This window comes from Sphaerodactylus townsendi, linkage group LG02 (genome assembly GCF_021028975.2).
Source record: "Sphaerodactylus townsendi isolate TG3544 linkage group LG02, MPM_Stown_v2.3, whole genome shotgun sequence".
Lineage (NCBI taxonomy): Eukaryota > Metazoa > Chordata > Lepidosauria > Squamata > Sphaerodactylidae > Sphaerodactylus > Sphaerodactylus townsendi.
In genome coordinates, this window is record NC_059426.1 from 21680556 (window position 1) to 21704899 (window position 24344).

At 42.3% G+C, this 24344-nt stretch overlaps 1 protein-coding gene across 2 annotated transcripts in view; it reads left to right on the forward strand.

The window, feature by feature from the left end:
• SATB2 (SATB homeobox 2) overlaps positions 1–24344 on the forward strand; it is a 181740-nt gene that overhangs the window by 129240 nt on the left and 28156 nt on the right. For both annotated transcript variants that reach the window (XM_048486493.1, XM_048486494.1), the window contains one exon: positions 11629–11826. In XM_048486493.1, the coding sequence (XP_048342450.1) occupies positions 11629–11826 (198 nt within the window). The remainder of the gene's footprint in view (positions 1–11628; positions 11827–24344) is intronic.

The following is a 24344-nucleotide window of genomic DNA, read 5'->3' on the forward strand; positions in this document are numbered from 1 at the left end:
GGAAGTACCTTCAACAATTTTTACATATTTCTGTGGCCACAGAGGATTACGGAGAAGCACAAAAATGAGAGATCATCCACACCTTCTGCAATATGGTTGAAATACCTATAAAATATAATCTGGAGGTAAATAATCCTTTACTTGACAGAGATCCAATACACAATGGTCATTAATTGACCTTTTGAAGCCAGGAAAGTGAAGAACTGATTGGACAGGGTGGATTCAAGTGTGCTGTTAACTCTTTCATATAGTGATAGTTCATCAGTGGTGGTCTTTCTTGCACTGCTCTTAAGAGCAAAAAAAAGATCTTTTCATGGTAAGTCACAGTGTGATAAAACAGCTAAACAGCCCATCTGTCATGGTGATTGCTGTCATCACAAGGTTATTGGTGTCATCTAAATCCTTCAGTGGTTCTCAACCTTCCTAATGCCGCGACCCTTTAATACAGTTCCTCATGTTGTGGTGACCCCCAACCCTAACATTTATCCATTTTACAGATGGAGAACATTAATGCAGAGCGTCTTAGGCGACCCCTGGGAAAGGGTCGTTCGACCCCCAAAGGGGTCCCGACCCACAGGTTGAGAACCACTGCAAAGGAAATGAATAGTTTTGGAGTTGCTGAGTAAACTCCTAGAAATGTTATGGTATAGAGCAGAGTTGGGTAGCTGACTTTCTTGTCAAGATTTAATTAAGGACCATAATAGAACTCACCATTAGAAGCAGCCTGTTATCCATTCCGTTTTCTTGAGTGAGTTACCTTTAAATTCTTTAAGGGCCTTTTTCACAGAGACATACTGGATTCACAGGAGGGGCGCCTTGCCGCGAAAGAACAAGTTTGGAACACTACCTGGCTCATTTTGTGCTGCTGTCGACTCATGTGAAGACAGTTAATCATTGCTGAACATTTGCTTTCGGGCCTTTGCATGAGTACAGTTAGAAAGTCATCTGTCTGTCACTAATAGCATAATTTTAATCTCTTTAAAGGCATACATCACACATTGCCTTTTTTGTCGCAGATGCTGACATTTTCTGCACTGAAGATGGGGGTGAGGAAATATCCTCTTACATATATTTTGAGTAGAGGTTTTTTTAATCATTCTCTAAAATTTCCTCATTTGCTTACTCATGTCTTTGCTGGAGCCCTTGCAAAATGTCAGCGCAGAAACTTTTATTTATAAATTATGCATCTAACTATGTATAGAGATACGTAGTTTGAGCGTATAAAGCTAAACAAGTAGCTGCTCAAGGTCAGTTAATTAAATGCTTGAGGGACATTCATCATAAGGGAGAATGTATTGGTGATGGTGCTTGTCCCACTCACACAGTGTTTTAAAAATAAACTGCTTGGGGCAACGTCTTCCTTGCTTCTGAGTAGACATTCGTGCATTGGCAGAGGCCATAAAATCTGTCTGCTGCAGCTTCCTAATGACTTAAGAACAGTAAAACTATCTAGCTTTCCGATTCTAAAGATTTTGTTCTTGGGTGGTTTTCCTATCTCTTCCGTGGTTTACATGTGTCACACACTGGAAGTGTGGAGGCATTTGTAATTCATATAGGCATTCTGACCTTTATAACTCTTATATTTGCTTCCTTCACTTTCTGTTCCACTTCATCAGAAGCCTTTTCAAGAGGGAAAATGTTCTCAATCTGGAAGAGAAGTTTTTTTTTTGGGAGGGCCTGTGCCAAACAGTGTCCCTACCCACTCACTTTTGAATCATAACTACTGCCACCATTTTGTGCTGTATCTTTGTTTCCGGTAATCCACGCACAAACTCCCAATAGCATTTAGTGCTCTTTTCCCTCCCTTCTTCTGCACATTTGCATCTGGCTCCCAGAACTCAGCAAAGAACAGTAGAGAGACAAGCCCAGGGAAGTCTGTACTGCTGTTGTTTTTGTGCTCCTTCTTGTCAAGCTCTGGGTGTGGGTGGAAGCAGCTGTAAGGAACAGTGACCTTCATCACCCTCCCTAACTGTCAGAATTTGATGTGGAGGACTCTTCTAGGTCTTGTGGAAAGCAGCGAAAGGATTCTTCCTTGATCAAGACTTCAGGCCACAAGCACTGCATTCTCATAGCCAGAGGCGTAGATGCAATGGGGACATCTGGGGCGGCTCACCCCGGGCACTGCCATTGCAATCACATGGGGGGGGCGGGGCAGGAGGGGGCGCGCAGGCAGTTCATGCCCCGGGTTCAGTTCCCCCTTCCTTTGACACTGCTTATAGTTGAACCATTAAGAAAGGGGGGGGGCACTCCTGAAGCAGGAAGAGTTTACATCTCTAGGATGTGTGTCATTCTCAGATGACTGTACTATTTTTGTACCGTGTGTGTGTGTGTTTTTAACACTATGAAAATAGGAAACACACAATAAAATCAAGCAAGGAACAAGCATATATCCAAAGAATGTTTTCCTAGACCTTTGGTTAACTTGTTCAATCAACAGGCAGTTTGTGAATGGGTCACCAGATGTGTCACTTAATCTTAAAAAGCAACCATCGGAGGCCCCAAGTTGGGGCCGTTATATTGGGGAAGAGGCCGTGGTTAAACCTCCTCAATACTGTTCCTCCATTTGGAACAGTCCCTGTCACCGCTGCTCACTTTGGGGAGGGAAAAGACAGCATCAGACTTGGACCCCCAAGGACGGGGCTGGAGCTACTATGCCCGCCCACATCCTTTAGCAGCAGGTTGCAAACCTAGCCTCAGTCATTGGGGGAAGAAAGAGGGGAGGGCTCTCTCACCACAGTCCCTCTTTCTAGCTCCACATCTCTTCTTTGACTGAGAGGTAGAGGTCTGACTCTTTCTGTTTGGGTACTTTGCTTCCTGTCCTTTAAGGGATTTCCTGTGGAAGTGTTGCCTCTGGGATCAGTTAAAGTCTCATGATACAGGGTGTGGGCAAAAGAGGTGGCTGGATTCCTGGCCCAGTCTTTCCTTCCTCTGTGTTCTTCTCTCCCCTACTACCTTAGAAGAATAGTCTCGATTTATACCCTGACTTTCTCTCCTGTAAGGAGTCTCAAAGTAGCTTACAACTTCCTTTCCTCCACAAAAGACACCTTGTGAGGTGGGTGGGGCTGGGAGAGTTCAGAGAGAACTGTGACTAGCCCCAGGTTACCCAGCAGGCTTCATGTGTAGGAGTGGGGAAACAAATCAGGTTCACCAGATAGAGTCTGCTGTTCCTGTGGTTCTCCAGGTTATAGTCCACCGTTCTTAACCACTGTACCATGCTGGCTTAAAGGACCTCTGCTCGGGTCTAAGAGGAGTGGGCATGCTATTGGCCTCATCCCAAGGAGTGCCCATGGGCATGGCTCAGCAGCAGATCCCTGTCTCCACTTTGCCCTCCTTAGAGAGCATGGCCAGCACGGGGAGTGTCTCAGCCAAGGTTCTCTGCACCATGGCCTGCCCAGCCCTTCTTTGCCTACTGTTGGGTAGGGCTTCCATTCAAAGTTCACCCATGTTGCTTCAGCCATTGGTGGGCCCTGCCCCCTCCCCCCCGGGTAAGTTCAGGGACAGGACCCTCGACCCCAGACAGACACCATAACTTTGCTTGTCTGTCCCTGACCCCCAAACAGGACTAGTAGCCTGGAAAGGAAGGCAGCTTCATTCAGGGAAGCAGCATAGTGGAAAGTGTTACTCCCCTCCCCTGTAGCCCCAATCCAAATGCTACCCCTTGTAGTTTAAAGCTAAACCGTAAGCTTGTGATCTGATCATCACCTGTGTCAGCAGCTGACCAGAAAACCAATGAACAAGCCTTGATTTCAGTGCAGTCTACTTTGGGCTACAGCTTAAAATAGATGCTTAGTTCTGCTTGCTTCTAAGCAAGAGAACCTAATAATTTTAGGTTCCAATTCCGTTTATGTGGCACATGCTGCGTATGCTGCAGTCCTTTTAGCAGATGCTTTAAATGGCATTTTTGTCAGCTGCTGTTTCTGACCTAAATATTACAGAAGTAAAAGGGTTGAGCAGCTAAAAAGGGATCACTGATAAGTTTGGGGAACAAGTCTCCAATTTTCCCCCTGCCTCCTTTTCCCTCTAGGGGCTTTCCGTCTACCGTACCCAAATGTATGCATTGATTGAGCAGAAGAATGGGAAAGCGTCCTTCCCCAGCAGATGCTTCCTTTTGCCGTGGGAAATGCATGCAATTGGGATGGAGATCAAGAAGTTAAAAATAGGACATTAATAGTGTTGATATTTGTTTTACCAATTTAAAATACTTCGGCTATGCCAATGCTCTAATAAGATACGACAGACAAGCCTGATCCGTCCAGGTTTTTCAAATGTACGAAACTGGGTTGGATTCCAGTGGCAAGCAGGCAGGTTGGCGCGCAAAACAAAGCCGCGACTGAGGCCTTGCTACAGTGTTGACAACCTCCCTGCGACAGTAGCGGCAATAAAAATATTAGTTGCTGCCGTTTCCCTGTTCGGAAAATTTCAATGAGCTGCGGGAGGCAGGCTTTGCAATCCACAATTCGCCTTGTGTTTTATGTTGGCCGTGCAGTGTCATGGTCAGCAATTTAAGATGCATTGTTTAAAATAAGAAAAGAAATGAAACAAATGAAATATGACAGATGCTAGAACTCCCACACCTAGCCACTTATTTTTCTAACATCCCTCTCTGTATTCAGACAGCTCATGGTGGCTTCCTTGTCTGTCATCCAGACATCGATTAGACCTACCTCCTGCTTGGTTTGAATGAGCTTGATCATTAAACCTCTTTCCGACCTTTCTCTGTGTTTGTGGGTTCTCTATGTAAGCCTGAAATACTTCTCAACTCAGGCCATGTAGTGATATATATATTTTTTAATGCTGCAGTGTACTGCCAGTACATTGGACAGCAAGTTTTGAGTTTGCTCTCACTTTGTATTAGCCTACTTACAGCTGCAGGAGATAAGTGTCGTCTTAGAAGAGGTATTTTTTTTCTTTTTTTGCAGGCAGGATAGAATACCTCTTCAAAGGGGCTGCCCGCTTTTACGCATGTAGGCAGCACCTGAAAATAAAAATGTGCATCTTGTTTTTCAGAACTGCTGATTTTTACTGAAATTCAAATTTGTGCAGCTTTATTAAAACTCTATACGATTCACTGAAGTTTCTTTAAAAAGGTGACAGCATTATTTTAAAAGTGTTGCAGTTCTCCCCCAAAATATTGAAATTTAACTTAGATGGCTGGTCAAAAGATGAGAGTTCTGACACTGGAGGGGAATTATGGGGTGTCCTTCTTTCTGCCTGGCCATAGCTCAAGGATAGCCTTGTTAGGAAGATTCATTTTTGATCTTGGAGATGAGTGAGGCATGGAGTCAAGTCTCTCCAATATGCTGGCCACAGGTTTTAAGGAGGCAGAAATCCTGTTGAGATATTGCAATGCTTAGGTAATATGCTCCTTAAGACTTCCCATGAAAAGAAGGAGAAGGAAAAGAAGAGTTTGGGTTTATATCCCCCCTTTCTGTCCTGTAAGGAGACTCAAAGGGGCTTACAATCTCCTTTCCCTTCCCCCTTCACAACAAACACCCTGTGAGGTGGGTGGGTCTGTGAGAGATCTGAAGAGCTGTGACTCGCCCAGCTGGCGTGTGTTGGAACTGACATTTTGACCAGTTTCCAGCCAATTATTCAGATTAGAAACATGGTACCAATAGAAATGCCCTGACCCGGGTGGCCCAGGCTAGCCCAGTCTCATCAGCTCTCGGAAGCTAAGCAGGGTCGGCTGTGGTTAGCATTTAGATGGGAGACCACCGAGGAATTTAGAGTCGCTATGCAGAGGAAGGCAATGTCAAACTGTGAGTCCCTTCCCTTGAAAACTGTACTGCTGTGACTTGATGGGACTTGACACACACACGCAAGCATGGGAGCAGGCTCTTCACAGTGATGATGAAGCTAGCTATTGGGCAGAGAGTGGTTGACTGAGAGTCTGAGAGTGGTTGACTATCAGTCTGAGAGTGGTTGACTGAGAGAACTGGGCCACTGAAGGGTCAACTATGTTGAGGACAGAACATCTCCTGGGAGGCCAATTCTGCATACATTCACCTTCCCTGACTTCAGTCTGCTTGCTTCCTCTGCCTTCCCTGACACCACTAACGTTAACTAAAAGCCTGAAAGCAACCTGAATGCCTCCATCCGTGTGAAGTTCTGTATCAGCGTTTCTTATGTGGACATAATTCCCTTGGAATGCTCAGTATAACACACACGGCTCCCTCTGCTACTGCCTTCCCGGGAGAGGGAAAAATACCCACAACTTGCGGGTGTTTTTTTTAAATAAAAAAAAACAGAAAAGGGAGATTTATTTATTAATAATTCATGAGTTCTCATCGAACATGCACGAAGCAACGGTGCTATTCAATAGAGAATACTGTCATCTGTCACTGTTTTATTTGACATTTACACTTTTTTTTTTTTTGCTTGGTACTGCAAAACTTTCTTGGATGGCATACTACGATTATATAAATGGGAAAAAACATCTCACAGAATGCACACGCTTGGTCTTTTACCTGGTTAGAAAGGAGTGGCTTGGGTATGTGTGCTGGAGCAGAGTTGTCTTCCCTGTGGCACCCAGGGACCCATTTTGTGGATGGTTAGGTAGGTCTGAATGGGCTAGGAGAAAAACTGCTTAGATAAATAGAGGGGGAGGGATTGGAGAAACAGTGAATGAAAGCAAGGTCTGTTGTAGATAAGTGTACAGATAGACCGCAGAATGAGGAGAAAACAAATAACCGTGGTTAGGAAGGAGGCAGACGCAAATGACTTGCCTTTGCTGATGCCGAATAAATATTTATAGATGGGTATCAGAGGGAGGCCCAGTGGTTATAAAATTGCAAGCATGAAGAGGGCATTTAGCACAATGACATTAGAGTGGGGAGGGCTGAGCAATTTCTTGCTAATATTAGGCTCATGGAAATCTTTCTGCTCTGTAGGTTAGTTATTATTTATAAAAATTGTGGAACCAGCTGATACATTCATAAGCTAATTATCGTGGCAGCTGGGCATGGGTGGTGCAATATGGCTGAGGCTGTGAAGTATCACAGATTTCTTGGGCTGTACTGTGGTGTGTGTGTGTGTGGTGTGTGTGTGTGTGTGTGTGTGTGTGTGTGTGAGTGAGTGAGTGAGTGAGTGAATGTGCGGGCGCTCTCGAAGGCTGGATCCCTTAATCTGATCAGCCGATCAAATAGTTTCTGAGGAAACCGGATTGATATTTCCCCAAATAACACGAATGTGTTTCACTTTCCAAACTGGGTTGCCCTAAGTGTGTGCTGTTAGCTTCTGTCTGCTGGGAAACTGAGATGTTCTCAGACGTCCTCAGGAAGGGGTCTGCGCCTGGTAACTCCCCATGCCAGAAATTAATTTGATTTGCTCATTCTTGCACACCTGGTCAAACTGCAGTGTCCTCCTGTCTGAGCTTCCTGGTCAAGACCTTGCAAGTTGCTTGGTGCATTGAGCACTGTGCTTCCTAAAGGCAAATGGCCAAGAGCACCCAGTCCGTAATGAAGCCTGTAGTGTCATGCTAAGTGGCTATAATGAGCGCAGATTATAAGTGTGCGTATCAATCCAATGCAACTAGACATTCCGAGCTCCTAAGGAGAGATGTTAGATGTCCTCTGTCGCTTGTTTGCTTATGGGCTGAGCTCCCTCACAGGGCGGCTGTGTTGTCAGGCAGACTGGCAGGTTGTTGCCTCTCGATCCTTCAGAACCTTGTCTTTGAACAGCCGTAGGATTTTTCTTTCCCTGAAAATAAAATAGCGAAGTAACCGGTCTTCATGCTCTCATTTCCCTTGGGAGGTTTTTAACCATACCTGCTTGAAACATTTGAAAGCGTTTAGCTGGATGGAGTAATAGGAGCTTATTTTTTTCCACAGATGGTTTATTTTACATTTCAAAAATTATTTCCCTTTGTACAAAGGAAACCCCTGAGAAAACACTTTGGAGCGGAGAAGGATTTCTTCCCCCCGTCCCCCCCGGCCCGCCCCACAGTCATTATTGAAGAGATACGGGATTGGGGGTGAGAGATGTTGGTGGAAGTCAACCATCACCTGATTCTATGGTTAGCCACATACCAACTAAAATACTCAATACAGATACTTATTCCAAGCAAATAATTAGATATCATCTTTTCAGCCCCCACCCTCACCCCCTCCAAGCTTATTGCAAGAAAAGATCAGGTCTGCACAAATGTGGCCTCTCACTTGTAAAAACAAGGCAGTGTTGTGTTACAGATTAGTTTATAAATCCCCGGTGGCTTCACAGTTCAGTGCCTACAGCTGCTGCAGATGGGCCTAGGTTTTTGTCTCTTCGCTGTGCTGCAGCCGGCAGTTGAAGGAGAAAATGGAATGATCAGGTTATTAACATGTAGGCCGTGAGGAAGAGGCTTCACAATGAGAACAGCTGGTGTTGCTGTCTTGGCTGATGCAGCGGAGATAATCAAATCTTGCCTTTTTTGAGGGGGGGGGGAGTAAAGGCAGAAGACACAGTGGAGAGTTAGACAAACAGCGACATAATATTATCAGAGGCTTTTATATCACCTTCTATCAGGAGTCATCCTCGGCTTTCAAGTTGGTCTATCAAAAGCTTTCAACTGCTCTTTAGGCTAGTGATGAGTCTTTCGTTAGGGGTACCTTCACATGTAAGTTTTGGTTTGGTTTTTTGGGGAAAAACTTTAAACCTCATTTTAAAGACAACCTTCTAATGTTGAGGCACTCCATATATATAAATATATATATAAACGCACATACACAAAAGAAAAAGTCACTGAAGTTGCTTTAGTCCTACTAGGACAAAAGCCGTTTAATATAGTACGAGTTGTACACATTGTGTCTAAGTTCTGAATTGTATCTTACAGACAATAAAACTGTCAAAATTTACTTAACAAGAGTTGGAGTTGCATGTTTTTACATTACATCACTCTGCCTTGAGTTTTCCCTTGTAAAAAAACGACAAGAAAAGGATAATCCAAGCACAGCTGTACAGGAGACAGATGTTTGCAGGTACAAGCAGTCTCCACTTGCACCAGGCTTTAAAGATGTACAAAGTAAAAAAACTATTAGTGATTAGGTCCAACTGATGAGAACCATGTACCCTTTGTGTATATGTAAGCGCTGAAGCTGAGCTTCTACTCATTCACAACCATTGTCCTTCTGTCCTATGGCTTGCATCACTTTGTCCTCTTAAGACCATCGGCTATATTGATTATTAGAAGAAAACCCTGTAAAATTTACTACATGATAATGTTCTGTAGAATGAATTGAAATCCATCATATGTTTCAGGTGGTGGATAGGTACATGTTGCTTTCATCTATTGTTGACAAGCCAAGCATATATAGCCTTCCTGCATTCTTTCTTCATGCTTTTTTTAAAAAAAATTGTTACAGTGCTGGATGCCAGATAATGGACAACCTGTAGTTCTTCGTTCCCTGGTTAGTTGTCTAGAGGCCCGGTCCTAAAGATTTCCTCCAGAAATTCTTCTGACTTGGATTTTGTCTGGGTGCCAGCTTTATTTATTTATTGGCTTACAACATTTATACCCTGCCTTTCTGCTCTCATATGGGTCACCAAGGCAGCTAACAAAATGAAAACATACCTTTTTAAATCACATCTTAACCATCGCATCTACCATTAAGACCAACCAAAATACCTCATTAAAATACCTCATTAAAACCAGAGCTAAAGAACACTTCCAGAAACGTTAAAGCAACTGTTAAAAGCTGGCTGGTGTGGGTTTTCTAGGCTGTGACCATGGTCTGGTAGTTTTTGCTCCCAGTGTTTTACCCATATCTATGACTGGCCTCTTCAGAGGCATGTCATGGTGGGAAACGCTTCTCACAGTGACATACCTCTGAAGATACCAGCCACTGATGTGGCCAAACATTAGGAGAAAGAACTACCAGACCACAGCTACAAAACCTGGAAAACCCGCAACAGCCAGTTGATTCCAGCCATGAAAGCCTTTGACAGAAGAATTAAACCACTAGGCAGGAAGGAGAGATCACTGAGGGAACATCAAACAAACAAAAAAACTTCTCCCGCTGGCAGAACACACGGAAATGGAAAGGTGCAGATGAGTTTTCCTAAGGAGAGGGTTCCAAAGTTTTGGTACCATAACAGAGAAGGCTCTCTCCCAGGGTCTAATCTCAGAAGGTGGGGTGCCCAAAGCAGGACCTCAGAAGATGACTGCGGTGGTCAGGTTCTTCTCCTTTGCGTGTTTTTCTTTCTCATTTGTGATATCCCAACTATGAGTTGTTATTCTACTCTTCTGTCATGTTGGAGCTCTGGAGATTTCAGATATGGATGTTCTTTACTTAACTAATGCTTCTGCTCATGAAGCCAATTTGGCAGTGGTCGGATTCAAATAATTTAACAACTGGTTCCAAAAGGACTCAGTGGTGGGATTACAACCAGTTCTCTGAACTAGACAAAAAATTAGCTACCGGTTCTACCGAATAGGTGCAAATAGGCTGAATCCCACCACTGCCTTGACGCTGCACAGTGTTACGCTAAGACTAAGGAGGAAAAAAGATGTGTAGTGATTGTAAACAATCCAAAATTAATATTTGTAAGCATAATCAACTGGGAAGAAAGAGATGGATGTTCAGTATATGGCATCAATTGAAGAGCAGCCCAAACTTTTTTATTGCCCAGTAGAGTGAGGAATGGATTTAAAAAATTCATTTCTTACAAAATTAACAAGCAATCAAAAAACAAGGGGGCAAAACTCAAAATCCTACAACTAAATCGAGGGGTTTTTTAAAGGAAAAAAAGATATACATAAAGTGGATATGAAAGTAAAACCACAGTGATGGTAGATCTACACATAAGTTTCTATAAAAGGTTTCCAAATATCTCAAAGCAAGTCCATACACAGTTGTCATCTATGTGTACAAATATTGGTAGAGTTGTAAAATCCTCCTTCTTTTGATTTATTGAAGGTGTGTTTTTGTCTTTCCAGTGTTGTAATACAAATCTTTTAGTTGCAGTAAAGGCACAGAAGGTCCATTTTTGTTGACCCTCAGTTAGCCCCCAGGAGACAAGCAGATAGTAAGTAAATAAACATCCTCAAAAATTAATGAGCATTCTAATACAAAATGGATCTCAATGATAACTTCTTCCAGAACAACCAAATGACAGGACATACCCACAGCATAGTGTTTGAGGGATCCTGTGAGTTACAATGCCAACAGTTTTATTCAATCTTTGGTCAGAGAGTCACTGTGGTCTATCCTAAACCTATTTTTTTGCTGAAGGAGTCTCAACTTAAGATTGATGGACAGAGCAGGTATAAATGTTAAGATTATATCTCATTTCTTTGGCAAAACAGGGCAATCTAGATCCTTATTCTGTTGATTCCTGAATGAACTGAAAACGCTGTTTTTTCTTAGATGTCTCAGTTTGACCCTGTGCACTCATATGCATGTTTGGGGCAACTTGGAGAGCATCATCTGAATTGTAGCAGAATTGTAATACGTGTGATATCTTCAGGTTGCTGCATTTCTCAGTGTTGTAATAGAATTCGTAACAGGAAGGGAACTGAATTGGAAAGAGCCACCTATAATAAACCATATTAGAACAAAGCAAGAGATCGTTTTGCAGTAAGCAGTGTTCATTTTGCAGTAAGCAATGATTGTTTTGCAGTCGCACTTGCAATGTTCTGACTTCCCACTGTAGGGTTGGTTATGTGAGCTGCTTCGCTGGAAAGAAAATCCAAGTCCAGAAAATCGCACACTTTGGGAAAATCTCTGCACCATCCGGCGCTTCCTGAACCTCCCCCAGCATGAGCGGGATGTGATCTATGAGGAGGAGTCCAGGCATCATCACAACGAGCGCATGCAGCATGTCGTCCAGCTCACCCCTGAGCCTGTGCAGGTTTGTCTGCTTTCAGTGATTCTTTTGCCCTGCGTGGGCTGTTAATGGGAAGAAAACCTGCCCAGGTCGGGCGGTCTCCCAAACTAAAGAGCACACACCTTTCACAGTCTCCTTTTGGATCCTTGGCTTTCCTTTGGAATCAGAATTATGTTGCATAAACTGTGGGTTTATGTGAGTGTGTATTTGTTTCATTACAGAAAGAGCTATGAAGGATAGATGGATAGAAGCCCAGTAGCATTTTAGAGACCAACAAGATTTTTGTGGTATAAGCTTTCGAAAGCCAAAGCTCCCTTTGTGAGGCCCTTTCCGCACACGCAAAATAATGCGATTTCAAACCACTTCCACAACTGTTTGCAAGTGGATTTTGCTATTTCGCACAGCTTCAAAGAGCACTGAAAAGCAGTTTGAAAGTGCATTATTCTGCATGTGCGGAATGAGCCTCAGATTCTCGAAAGCGTACGACCCCCAAAATCTTGTTGGTCTCTAAGGACTGGACTTGAATCTGGCACTTCTGCTGTGGTTCAGCACAGCTGCCCTCTGAAAGTATCTTCATGGAAGGCAAGATAGCGTTGCTGCCTAGCGCCTTTTCTTACCAGCACTTGGAGACTTTTGTTGTTAAAGAATGTTTAGCAATAGTTCTGTTTTATATTTTAATACCATTTCCAAGGTTTGTAATCATCATGTTATTAGAGCAGGGATGGTGCTCGGAGACAAACCACCCCTAAGGAGATGTTTCTTTATGAAAATGTCTGAGGAAAAAATTGGAAAATATAATGTCCAATAAAACAAGATACACCTAAAAGTCAGTAAGAGTGACTGTTTTGGTCTATATTTAAGTTTTGATTTTCTTGCATGTCACCCTTACCTTAGATGTTAAACTTGTCATACGTTAAAGTTGCATGTGAAAATCTGCCATGAGATGGCTGGGAAAAAGGAACACCAGTTCAATATATGGTTGTGCAAATTTATTCCTCCTCTTTCCTCTCATTTTTTTTAAAAATAAAGAATTGTCTAATTTTGCTCCCTTCTGATTTTTTGCTGCCTATTATGCCTCTTACGTTTATTAACTTATTGGATTTAATAGACCCCCCCCCTCCCCTATTGGGGGAGTAATTCACAATAATTATTCATAATAATTCCTTTTTCTATTACTATTCTCACTCTTCCCCTGAGCATGTTCTGTTCTGTTTCTGTTTTTGGAACGAAATCACTGTTCCCTAGCCTGCATGGTTATTCCTCCAGGACTGTGGACTTTTGAAGAACATTCTGGGATTACCCGTAATATCTTCTTACACTGTCATCTATATTTTTCAGACCTCTCTCTTGAAATAAATAATATTTGAGTGGGAAAAGGTTAACAAAATTTATTCTAGCATAAACTTCATGAGTCAGAGGTTATGCTGGGTTCGAGTTGAATAGCGCCTTAGAGACCGACCAGATATTTGGTTTATACATACTCAAGTGTCAGCGCTCCCTTTGTCAGATACCAGAGTGATGCTGTGAACATCTTTCCGATCAAATCCTTTTTATTTTTAATTCAGTTAAGTAACCTTTATTAGGCATAATTTAAAAATAGAATAAAATAAATGAAATATATCAAAAGGGGAGGAAAACAGAATAAAACCTAATCAGGTTAACCAAGTTTTGTTCAGGGCCAAAACAATAAACTTTGCCACATCCTCGGTTCCGTTTAGAACAACGATCGTTGAGGAGTATCTGAGTCTTAACCCTGTCAGAAAGAGCAGGTTTTGAGTTTATATACGGCTTGATAAATTGTTTACGTAAGTCAGTGTGACGGGGACAATACAATAGAACGTGTTCTGTCGTTTCCAACGTGATTGAGGATAAATCCTTGTATTACATTGACTCAAAGTCATAGCAGAGAACAAACCCGGAATCAGAAAACCACAGCACAAACAGAATCAAACACAAACGGTTAGATTGCCAGTTTTCATATAAAATTCACAACTATGACAACAGATTAATTTCATAGTATCTTCCACCATAATAACAAACTGCACCAGAAAAAAGCTGTGAACATCTTTAAGATAACTTTTGCAGCAACAGACTAACATGATTAACTCTCTGGAGTTCTCTTTCCTAACAGTGGGGTTTGCTTATTTTAAAAATAAAATAAAAATAAGTTTAAGCTAAATATGTCAAAGCCCTTTGTGGCAGAATATTTAGGGTTTTTAAATCTGTGGTAAACAAAGCAAAACTTCAGTTAAGAATGTCCAGTGTTGACAGTAGCTTCAAATCATTGAGGGTTGGTGGTTCTTTTCAGAGTTTAATGGTTGACCTTGATAATTTAGCCTACTTTGGGAACTCATCACTTTTCTGCATGGTGTGTGTAGTTCCTTAATGACACGTTACCCAGCATTGCGACATGGCACATTTGTATCTTGTCAGCAACTTACAAAGCCTTGGATTAATTATTTATTACAATCAAAATATGAAAAATGAAGAAAAATAAATGGAACCAGCTGGCAGCCTGATATAGCAGAACTCTGGAGACTTTCCAACACAGCTGATACATTAGAACTGTGTTCTGGGAGTGTTGTATTTAAGGTGTTGTCATGCTTACCCGATATTTGCTCCGTTAACCTGTTCTTAAATCCAGTGACACTCCATTAAGTAATTCAGCCAGAAAGTAATCATGATAGTGGTGTTCTAGTGCATAAAACCGAGGCATTCATTGAATTCTTTTGCATCTGTCTCTTATCCTTGGTTTCCTTGGCCCATGTCCAGTTTCAGTAAATATATATATTTACTTGTTTATTATTCCTTCTGCAAGTGCTAGTCTCAGGCCTAATTCTACTGTCCATGTTTCAGTTTCTTCTTTCTCAATCTTGTCAGTTATGTAGCACCCAGGCTGGGTTTGGGATCTCTGTCCTGTGTCTGTGTAGCATAGCTGCCCATGAGTTTCTGATTCTCCTGAATGCCTGTGCGTGCAGTGCTGATTTGGATCAGGACTACAGTGTGTGTGAAGAAGAGGCTTCAGCCTTTCCTCGTCCCATGCCATTTCCCCAAGAGGCCAGGTAATGCCCGCTGGGACTGTTAAAAATTAGACAAATAGCATGGGGAAAAGATCAAATCCATTTATCTAAATGTGCTGTGGTACTTATCCTTAGCATGTACCTCACACATGGGTAGGGTCGCCAGGCAATGCCTAGTAGCCAGTAGCAGGGTTGTGGAGAGGCGGCAACAACCCAGGAGAAAAATTAAAAGAGAAAAATAAGACATAATCTACTTATGTTAAAATCTAACCATGGAGTTCCTGGCAGTTCCTACAGCTACCTTTGTCACTTCTGGGTAACCTTAGGAATTGCCAGGAACTCTATGGTCATAACTCTTTAAAAGTGGATGAGGCCTTATTTTTTCTTTTTAATTCCCCCCCCCCCCCAGAATGATCATGCCCCATTCCTTTGGCCCCATTTTCTGCCTGCCCATCAGGTTAGCATCAGTGGGCAAGGGCCACAATTACCTGGAAGTCTTCCACCAGAATCAGGCAAAATGGGACCCCTTTATTGTGGAAACTGAGGAGAACCCATAATTCACATGTGACTCTATTGCTTTGTGAACACAAGGTGGGCGCAGCAGATCTGCATACTCTGTAATGTGTGAACTGGCTTTCATAAAGGCGCTCAAAGTGTTGTATCGCTGGTTTGCTTTACCAGCTCTAGCACTTGAGTACATTGAAGCTGTCAGGATCTGTTGTGGACTTTCCCAGCTTACTGAGGCCTAGTCAAGAAATAATTTTCCATTTAAAAATTTGGTAGGTTATGACCTTGTTACTGTAGAACCAGAACAAAATAAACTTCAAAAATTATTTGTGCTAACAAGTCACTTTTGGTGATAGCCAAACGTTGCTTTTACAGTTGGTATACTCTTTAGTAGTGTTTTGATGCTGCTTTGGGGTCGTGAGACTAACACATTTATTTTGAAGTTTTGGGAGGTGTGTTGGCCACAGAAAACTGTTAATGATGCAACAGAGAGCCAAGAGTTATTGACAATATGAATTCAGCATTTGGTACATACTAGTACCTACTTGCATGTTTGTGCAGCTGTGTTTGTGTGTACATCTATACATTTAGATTTATACAGAGGCGTATCTGGGCCAAACTGCACCCAATGTACATTCTAATTTTCTGCCCCCCATGGCCCTCCCCCATGGCTCAGATATCCCCATGGCGCAGATGATGGGAACTATACTTCCCAGGAGACCTTGTGAGCCCCAAGGTCTCCTGGGAACTGTAGTTCCTCAGGCTGTTTTTACTGCAAACAGGCCTTTTGCAGCCTGAAAAAGTTCTGAAAAAGGAAAGGAACTAAGGTAAGTGTGGGAAGGGGGGTGGGGGGAGCACTGTGTGGGGAGGGGCCTGGGGGCGATTTCCCACACCCCCAGGCGTGTGCCCAGTGCACAGCGCCCCCCCCATCCCCTTGTAGCTTCGCGTCTGGATTTATAAGCTGCCACTCCAAGGACTTGCTTAAGGCAGCTCACAAAGTAAAATACGATCGAAGCGGCATAAAATATCATTAAAAGGAACCATAAAACCCAGCCAAAGCACAAAAAAATAAAGCATTATCAACCTAAAATGATGGTCAGAAACAGGCTTCAGATTAGGAGCAGACTGTAAAATCAATTGATAAAGTTGAAACTTCTCAGTTACCATCATGGGAAAAAAGCACTGTAGTTCATGAATAGTCTCTGTTAATAAACAAAGCAGCATAGTTCAGGGGCTGTTATGCAGAATTGTCATTGTACTGGCTTGTGTTTGGAAATCCTCAGGTTTCTTCTATCCTCTCCTTTTAAAAAACAATAGTTTAGGATTATATTCTTGAAATGAGTAGGGGTGGTTTAGTTGGTGTGTCTCTGTGAAAAGAGAGACGGGGGAGAAATAAATGCTTTATATCTAGTGAAATAGAACATTTATGAACATAAGATATCATTGAACCTGGGTCATGGCTACTTGTCCTTGGGGAATAGCACTGCTACAAAATCATAATCAAAAAAGGAAAAGCCACGTGCGTACATGCAATTATAAAACTAAATTCACCTAAAAATGGACTAAATTAATGGTGAGAAATACTGATCTGGTGCAATTAGATCAGAATACCTAATAAATTATCTCCTAGGCTCTTTAAATAGGAAAAAACCCTGCTTATATAATGTTACACAGAGAGAGTGAATGTGTCTTTTGAAAAGCACAACTTTACAGTACTGTTAGGCCCTAGGTTTGTATTGACAATGCGGAGCAATCTTAGCTTATACTTTGCTCCCTTGCTTAGTTTTGTAGAATCTCATATAGCGTGATCCAGGTTGCTTGGGAAGATCAAGTAAGCCCATATGCTCCCTCACTTTCTTTTTTCCGTCATAGTTCTAGCTGCACTTTGTCCTCATTGCAGCACCATAAGAGAGATAAGCTCTTGATCTTCAAGTTGCTGGCCGGCCAGAGCACATGGCCGGCACAAAGGCCGGCCTGACCTTTTGTAGGCTCTGGCTGGCCTCCCCTTGGTGACGTTGCCTGCCCTCAAGGGGCATGGCTGGGAGGTTCCCCCATCCGCCTTCACTAGGGCAGATGCCAAGGGCTTCCTCTTGCCATTCCCGCGGCCGCAGGTGTTTCCGGCCACTCTTTCTCACTGCAGCACCATAAGAGCAATAAGTTCTTCATCTCAAATCCTCTGTTAGAAAACCAATAATTTATTTCCCAGTGTTGTGATGGTCATTTTCAGAGGTTTGGTTCCGCTAGGATTCTTTCTGCTGAAGTTCCATGATGAATTCACCAGCTCTCTAGCAAAAAATATTCCAAAGATATCTGCTCTTAGCAGGAGGCCTGGCAACCCTATTGTGAGAGACCTTCTGTTGACAAGCTGTGCTTCTTGCTGCTGCTCCTTTGGGCAGCAGGAGAAAACCGACAGCACGACAACATGATGCCGCTTCCATGGAAAATCCAGAAGTGTTCTTATGCTACTCTAGCAATTGCTGGCAATGCTGTTGTTTTACCATAGATTCCTGCATTTCCTAGAGCAGCATGGTGTAACTTCCAGTTTCCCCCATAAGTAGTGTTACATGTAGTGACAAGGCTTCCATGTCCCCATTTCCCCACCTTTCCTCAGATGCCAACCATAGACAGGCAACCCGACTGACTTCTCTTGATATGGCTTCTGCAAAATGTAAGGATACTTATTGGTATCCCATCAGGTTCAGGTTCAGACAGGGATAATGTTCCACTGGTGCAGGACGGCCATATTTTAAACCTGACTTGAGTCTGACATCCTTTCTGTAAGAGAAACAATGTTCCAACTGGATGTGTAAATGCTTGTTCAAATTAGGCAGATAAGGGGGTAGGGGAAATAAGTGGGCTGCACATCAGAATGGACAGGCTGCACATCTGCTTTCTAAAATCAGATTTTCAGCGTTGCAGTTTCACACTATATAGATCTGCTGTTTTAAACCTGGACATCTAAAAGAATGTCAGCAAGTGCTCATTTGTGCTACAGTTTATAAAATACTTCAAATGCACAATGCAGAAAACCATTGTATAGTTAAAAGTGAAGGGAAAAACTTAGGCAATAGATTAAATTGCTAATTAAAGGCAGAGCTGACAGTTATACGTTTCGTTTAATGCCATCTAATATTTTCCAGTATGCGTGACTCACTCCTGAGGGCTAGGGAGATATAAATATCCTTTGCCAAGGGTTGTCCTGTCGTAAGTTCCAGCATGACCCCCCCCCTTTTCCCAAACTGATTTGTTTGCCTTCCCAAACCATTGTTCAATTACTAATATGCTCCCAGAGTACATTGCAAAACTGCTCTTAGTATAGTGGTCATACCACTTAATTGAGCAGTCCCACTGAAATCTTTGGAGAGAGGGCATTTGAGGCCTCTGCAAATGACAGCCTTTTAAACTAAAGGGTGCCTAAAAGTGAGCGAATCACTCCAAGCCAATTTGTCGTCTCTTTTGCTACAGTTGAGCTGCCATCTTTTTGGAAACTGATGTCTTGCCACTCTGAGGGGAAAAAATGTGGCTATGCCTTGTGGTTTTCAGTTTTCATGAATGTTGGACCACTTTACTTTTAATAAGCACTCTTTAGGCACTTAAGGTTAGTTTATGGTGGCTCAGGAGCCTTGTTCTTGCAAGCTTCGCACGCATGTTGACAAAACCAATAAAAAGCACACAGCAGTCAATGAAGCCCTTTGTGTGTGATGCTGGGGTAGCCAGTTGAGTTTTCTTATGTTAGACAGATGCCCTTTCTGCACAACACAAATGAAACGTCTTGAGGATGGGGGAGAAAGGCATTTTTGGCAGGAACTTTAGGATGTTTTATTTCTGCTCAACCCTTATTTTTCAGAAAATGCTAAATTATCGTTGTACACCGCCCAGAGCCCTTCGGGGGTGGGCGGTATATTAAATTTAACAAATAAATAAATCTTACAAATGGGAGAACCCGGGGCACCAAGAATGGACTGTGCTTATGGAATCAGTCGGACTCAATCTGGCCCTGGTGACCCAGGTTGGAATCCTCACTCTGCCCTAGATGCTCCCTGGGTAACATAGAGCCAGTCACTGTGACAGTCCTAAGCTACCTCACAGTGGTGTTGCGAGAATAAAATGGAGGAGAGGAGAGTGATGAAGTTGTTTTTGGATCTCCACTGGGGAGAAAGGCAGGGTGTAAATTACATAAGAAGAATAAATAATAGCAAGAAGTCTTTACTGGAGACTGACAGGTGTCAGAATAGCTGTCAGTAACTTTTATTCTATCAGCAACTAAAATATATTTATTAGAAAGATTCGCCTCCCAGGTGCTGAGAACACAGCCATCATTCTTGAGTGCATAGAAGTTCAAGGGAAATAGACAGGCAAGATCTGCTAATGGAGTACTGTTTTGCAGACTTTGGCTTCAACCTGTAATACATATTATGATAGAAAGATACATACACACAATTTGCCTTTAAAGCAATGTCTCTAAAATGCACAATACTGTATATATGTTTTTTAAAAACATCGAATGAATATATAATGTAGCAGTGTAATATTATGTGCATTATATTTCAGAACATTCTTTGTACAGACAGAAAAGAGGAGCTTCTTAATTTACTCACAGGCAGCATAGATTGCCTGGTAAATGTAATGGCTTGTGTCCAAAGAACTGTGAATGGACCCAGTTTGCAGACTAGATCTTTGCTGATTTCCCCCAAAACTCCCAAAACTTGCTCTTGAAGATTGCACAAAAGGAAGGAACAATTTCAATCAATCCGGCTTTCCCAGAGGAGTCAGTTTTGCCTCATCCTAAACTGCCCTCAAATGTCCAGAATGGTTCAGACTACCCATTTTTGTTCTTGTTGCAGACTCTTGCTTTTTTCCTAGTGCTATTTCTGAATCCTGAGGGCAGCTTTTTAGAACGGTGCTATGAAAGGGGCAAGGCAGGACAGTTCTGTTCTAAAATGCAGTCCTTTAACAGTACTTTCTATATCTAGAATCCTTCATCAACTGTGTTTTAAGATCAGTCTTCTGTAAAGTAGACAGAAATTACTGTCAGGTTATTCAGCAATATAACTAATTCTCAACATGGTCAAATGAGACTGGAACCTTGAACAGACAAGTCTTTCTACACACCTGAAAAATGCCCAGGTTTGCAGAAATATGTGAAATAAAAAACATGTTAAAACTTCTCAGAATAATAGCAGCAGCTATAGCTTTAAGAAATGAGAGTGCTTAGCGGTCATTGCTAGGCAACCACAACAGTATTGCCAGTCTCCAAGCCTTTTAACCTTTTTAACAATCCACCCCCCACTCCCAAGTAGAATTATAACTTAATCTGCCAGGTGCTGGTCCGTCTTTGTTTTAAAATGCTCTGCTTGGGACCTAAGCAGAGCATTCTAAAACAAAGATGGTCCAGCATGTGGCCGATGAATTCTACTTAGTTCTTTTTGTTGAAAAGAGTGTAGTTTTCGTCAATAAAGGCAGGAGGGGGAGGCATTGTTTTGGTTTTAAGGGAAAATTCCTTGGGACCTGGCCCTTTAGGCTTTAAGGGCAAGGATTCATCAACTAACTCAGGATTCACTACTTTTTATTGTTCAACAACAGCCACCCCATGAAATCTAGTGTGTGATAGTAGCTAGAGTTTCTCCCTAGGATCTGGAAGACCCAGGTTCGAATCTCCTCTCTGCTGTGGAAATGCACGGGGTCACCTTGGGCCAGTCACACATTCTAAGCCTAACCTGCCTCAGAGTCTTGTTGCGAGGATGAAATGAAGATGAGAATTAGGTATGCTGCTTTGGGTTCCCAGTGTGGAGAAAGGCAGAGTATAAGTGAAGTAAATAAATATAGCTGTTGAGGGGGGCGGGGGGCAGCTAATTTAAGTTGGGTGAGAAGGAGAGGATCAGGGAAAGATGAAGGTATGGCTTTTTTCCAGGAGGGGAGAGCAAAAGGAAGTGTGGGGAAGGGGATACAGGGGAAGACGAGGCACCCCTGCAAGCCCTTGAGGGATTTCTCACTGTGCCATACTTGCCCCAGGTAGAGGATGCAAGGGGAGAGAAGGAAGAAACACTGAAGATAGTAGGGGGGGCTTTAGTTAAAAGTCGATTGGCTGGTGATGGGAAGAAGTGGAAGGAAACAGGAAAAGGTTGAAGAGGCTATGGAAGTTTTTAGGAAAAGGAAAGAGGAAATAGTGAGGAGGGAGTAGTGAGATGTTCCTTCAGGCCCCCCTTCTTGTCTCACTGACATATCATGCACTCACTTTTGGAGGAAAGAGTGGATGTGAAGGAAGCCATTGACTGGAGCTTCTGTTATAAGGAAATGCATTGCAAAGCAGCCTTTTTAAATACCGTAAATCCATGACGTTTATCAGTCCGGTGCACATTTACCTGGAAAGAAGCCCATTAAACACAGTAGGACTTGCTTCTGAGAAAGCATGCATTATAAAATGTTTCCTTTTCCTACTCAATTCTTGTGCCCTACCAGAAAAAGAACAAACTTTTGCAAAGCTTCCCCACTCTGTTGTCTGGGATCTGCTATTAAGTACCGTGGATGTCCTGGCAAGTGGGTGTTTTGTACAGTGTCATGTTTTTGTGCCTGTTTTCCTAAAACATTTTGATATTCCACGTGCTTGCTCCTTTTAACATTATGAGTATACTTGTTCAGTTTAGTCCCCAAATCTCTTACCTTTTTAGAAGGGTTAAAAAGATTTTTCACAGGAGCACTTTACATTCAGAATCTCCACTTCTCCCAGAAAATTACTGGCTAGCTTTAGACAAAGCCCATTACTAATCCCTTGGTATAAGTTAGTGACAGAAATATAAACAAAGACTGTAGAATAAATGGTGACTTCCCAAATACCACAATACTGGAAGGCACTGAAATGTTTATTATCATTGAAGAAAGCCGACTAATAATAATGGTAACAACCTACTATTAGCACTGACGGAAATGCTATGTTAATTCCTCTACTTCCGATGTCTAACATTCACTAAAGAATGAATCTTGTCTAATTGATTAAGACACTAAGAGGAGGCATGGTAAACATCCAACAGGACCTTTAAAATATGTGTATAGACAGCCCTTACCATTTAAGTGCTAAGTAATTATTGCTATTTATTATTTATTTCCTCTCCCCCTTTTCCGTCATACAAACAGGAAATAATTTTGTTTCATTTTGAAAGTGAAAAGCCTTTTCCCTGTGGCATTTGAAATTTTAATACTCCTCAATAAATAAAATTGTATCTAATAACGTAAACGGGTTTCATTTGGCACTGCAGCCTAGATGCATTGCTGTTACGGAGGCATAAATAGTTACAGCTTTCCAAAGCCCAGTTCCTATCTGCTAAATATACTTGGCTTGCTTTAAAGTCCTCTGTGTGCAGTCATTAATACAATCCTCTTTGACAGCATTTAATTAAAGTGCTTTTCTCTATTAAATTCATTAAACCTTTTTTAATATAACACTTTCCCCCCCTAAACCCTTCCGTGCCAATGACTTGAAGGCCGCTTCACATAATTTCACTCCTTCCCTGTAAATTGTTAATTAAATTTAACTTAGTGTCTGCTTAGTGTTGGTGGGAGAAATGAAAAAATCAGTATGGTTCATATTGGACTAATTTTGCGTGTGCAGGCATTTGGGGCATGCGAGAGAGGAGGGATGATTCCTTCTCAGTAGAAGGACTTGGGCATCCTGAAGTATAGCAATAGTATAGCAATAGTATAGTAACTGAAATGAATCCAGGTTCTGCCAGACACTTAGAATTATGTGCCTGAAGAGGCAGCATGTGTGGCTTGGGTTGCTAACCTCCAGGGGGTGGCTGGAGATCTTCCCAGGGGCGTACCGCCCAAGGGGATGGGGGGAGGAGCAGGTGTTGTCCCCAGGTGCCATTTCCCCCTGATATCTCAGGATCTCTCCCGATTACAGCTGATCTCCAGGCGACAGAGATCAGTTCACCTGGAAAGAAAGGCTGCTTTGGAAGGTGAACACTATGGCATTATACTCCATTGAATTCCCTTCCCTTCCCAAACCTTGCCCTCCTCAGGCTTCAACCGACAAAATCTCCAGGTATTTCCCAACTGGTAGCTAGCAACCCTGTACCTTCTGTCCCAGGCCCTGTTTAAGAATGACCCAGTTACTGAATGTTCATTTGAGGGGCCCTTTGTCTTTTCATTGTGTGGTATGTAAGTGTCATTTTTTCTCAGAACCAAAATAGACCCGTTTACAGTCTTTTCAAGAACCATAACGTGAAACTAAAAGTATTATTTATACTGTAAATCAGTTTTCAAAAGCATTGACAACTGCTGTGTTGGAGTTACCATATCTGCCGTCTCTTGAAGGTATTCTAACAGAAGACAGTCCCCATTGTTGTATTAGTCTGTTGATCCCAGATGAAACAATATTCTGCATGGCAAATTAGTGTGCACTGTTTGAAAAAGGAAAGACAGATCTCCATAGATAGTTCTTTTTCAACAGAAGCTCTAAAACGTGTGTGCTGGATATTTTAGAGAATAAATAAAAGAGTTAATTGTGAGTATTTGCATCATTTCACTGTGGGCCTTCATGGGAGCATTTGGTGGGGGAAAGGGGGCTGCAGGGTTGTTGAGTATTAATAGATTATTGACAGTTTAATGTCTTGGCACCTGGACAGCCCATAAGGTATAATAAACAGGAAGGTGCCTGATGTGAGAGCAGTCAATAGTATATTCAATCAGAACCTTTCAGTTAATTGCTAGTTGACCTTAGAGATTTCCTTCAGTGAAATACTTTCCTTAATTCAGATCTACCAGAACCAATGGGGAGTTTTTTTTCCCATAGGCTAAAGAAAATCTGTGTACTTGTAATCTTTTCCAGTATACTCTGTGGTTATTTTTGGGCAACTTAGGAATTTTTCTGGGCAACTTCCCTTTTATATAAATGCTGAATTTAATAGGGATGTGGTCAGTGTTCCCAACTGGTTTGCCTCCTGCCCAGTCAGTTCTACGACACCCTGTTCCAAAGAACAGTCATACGTGACATCCTTTATCCCTTTGTTGTGACAC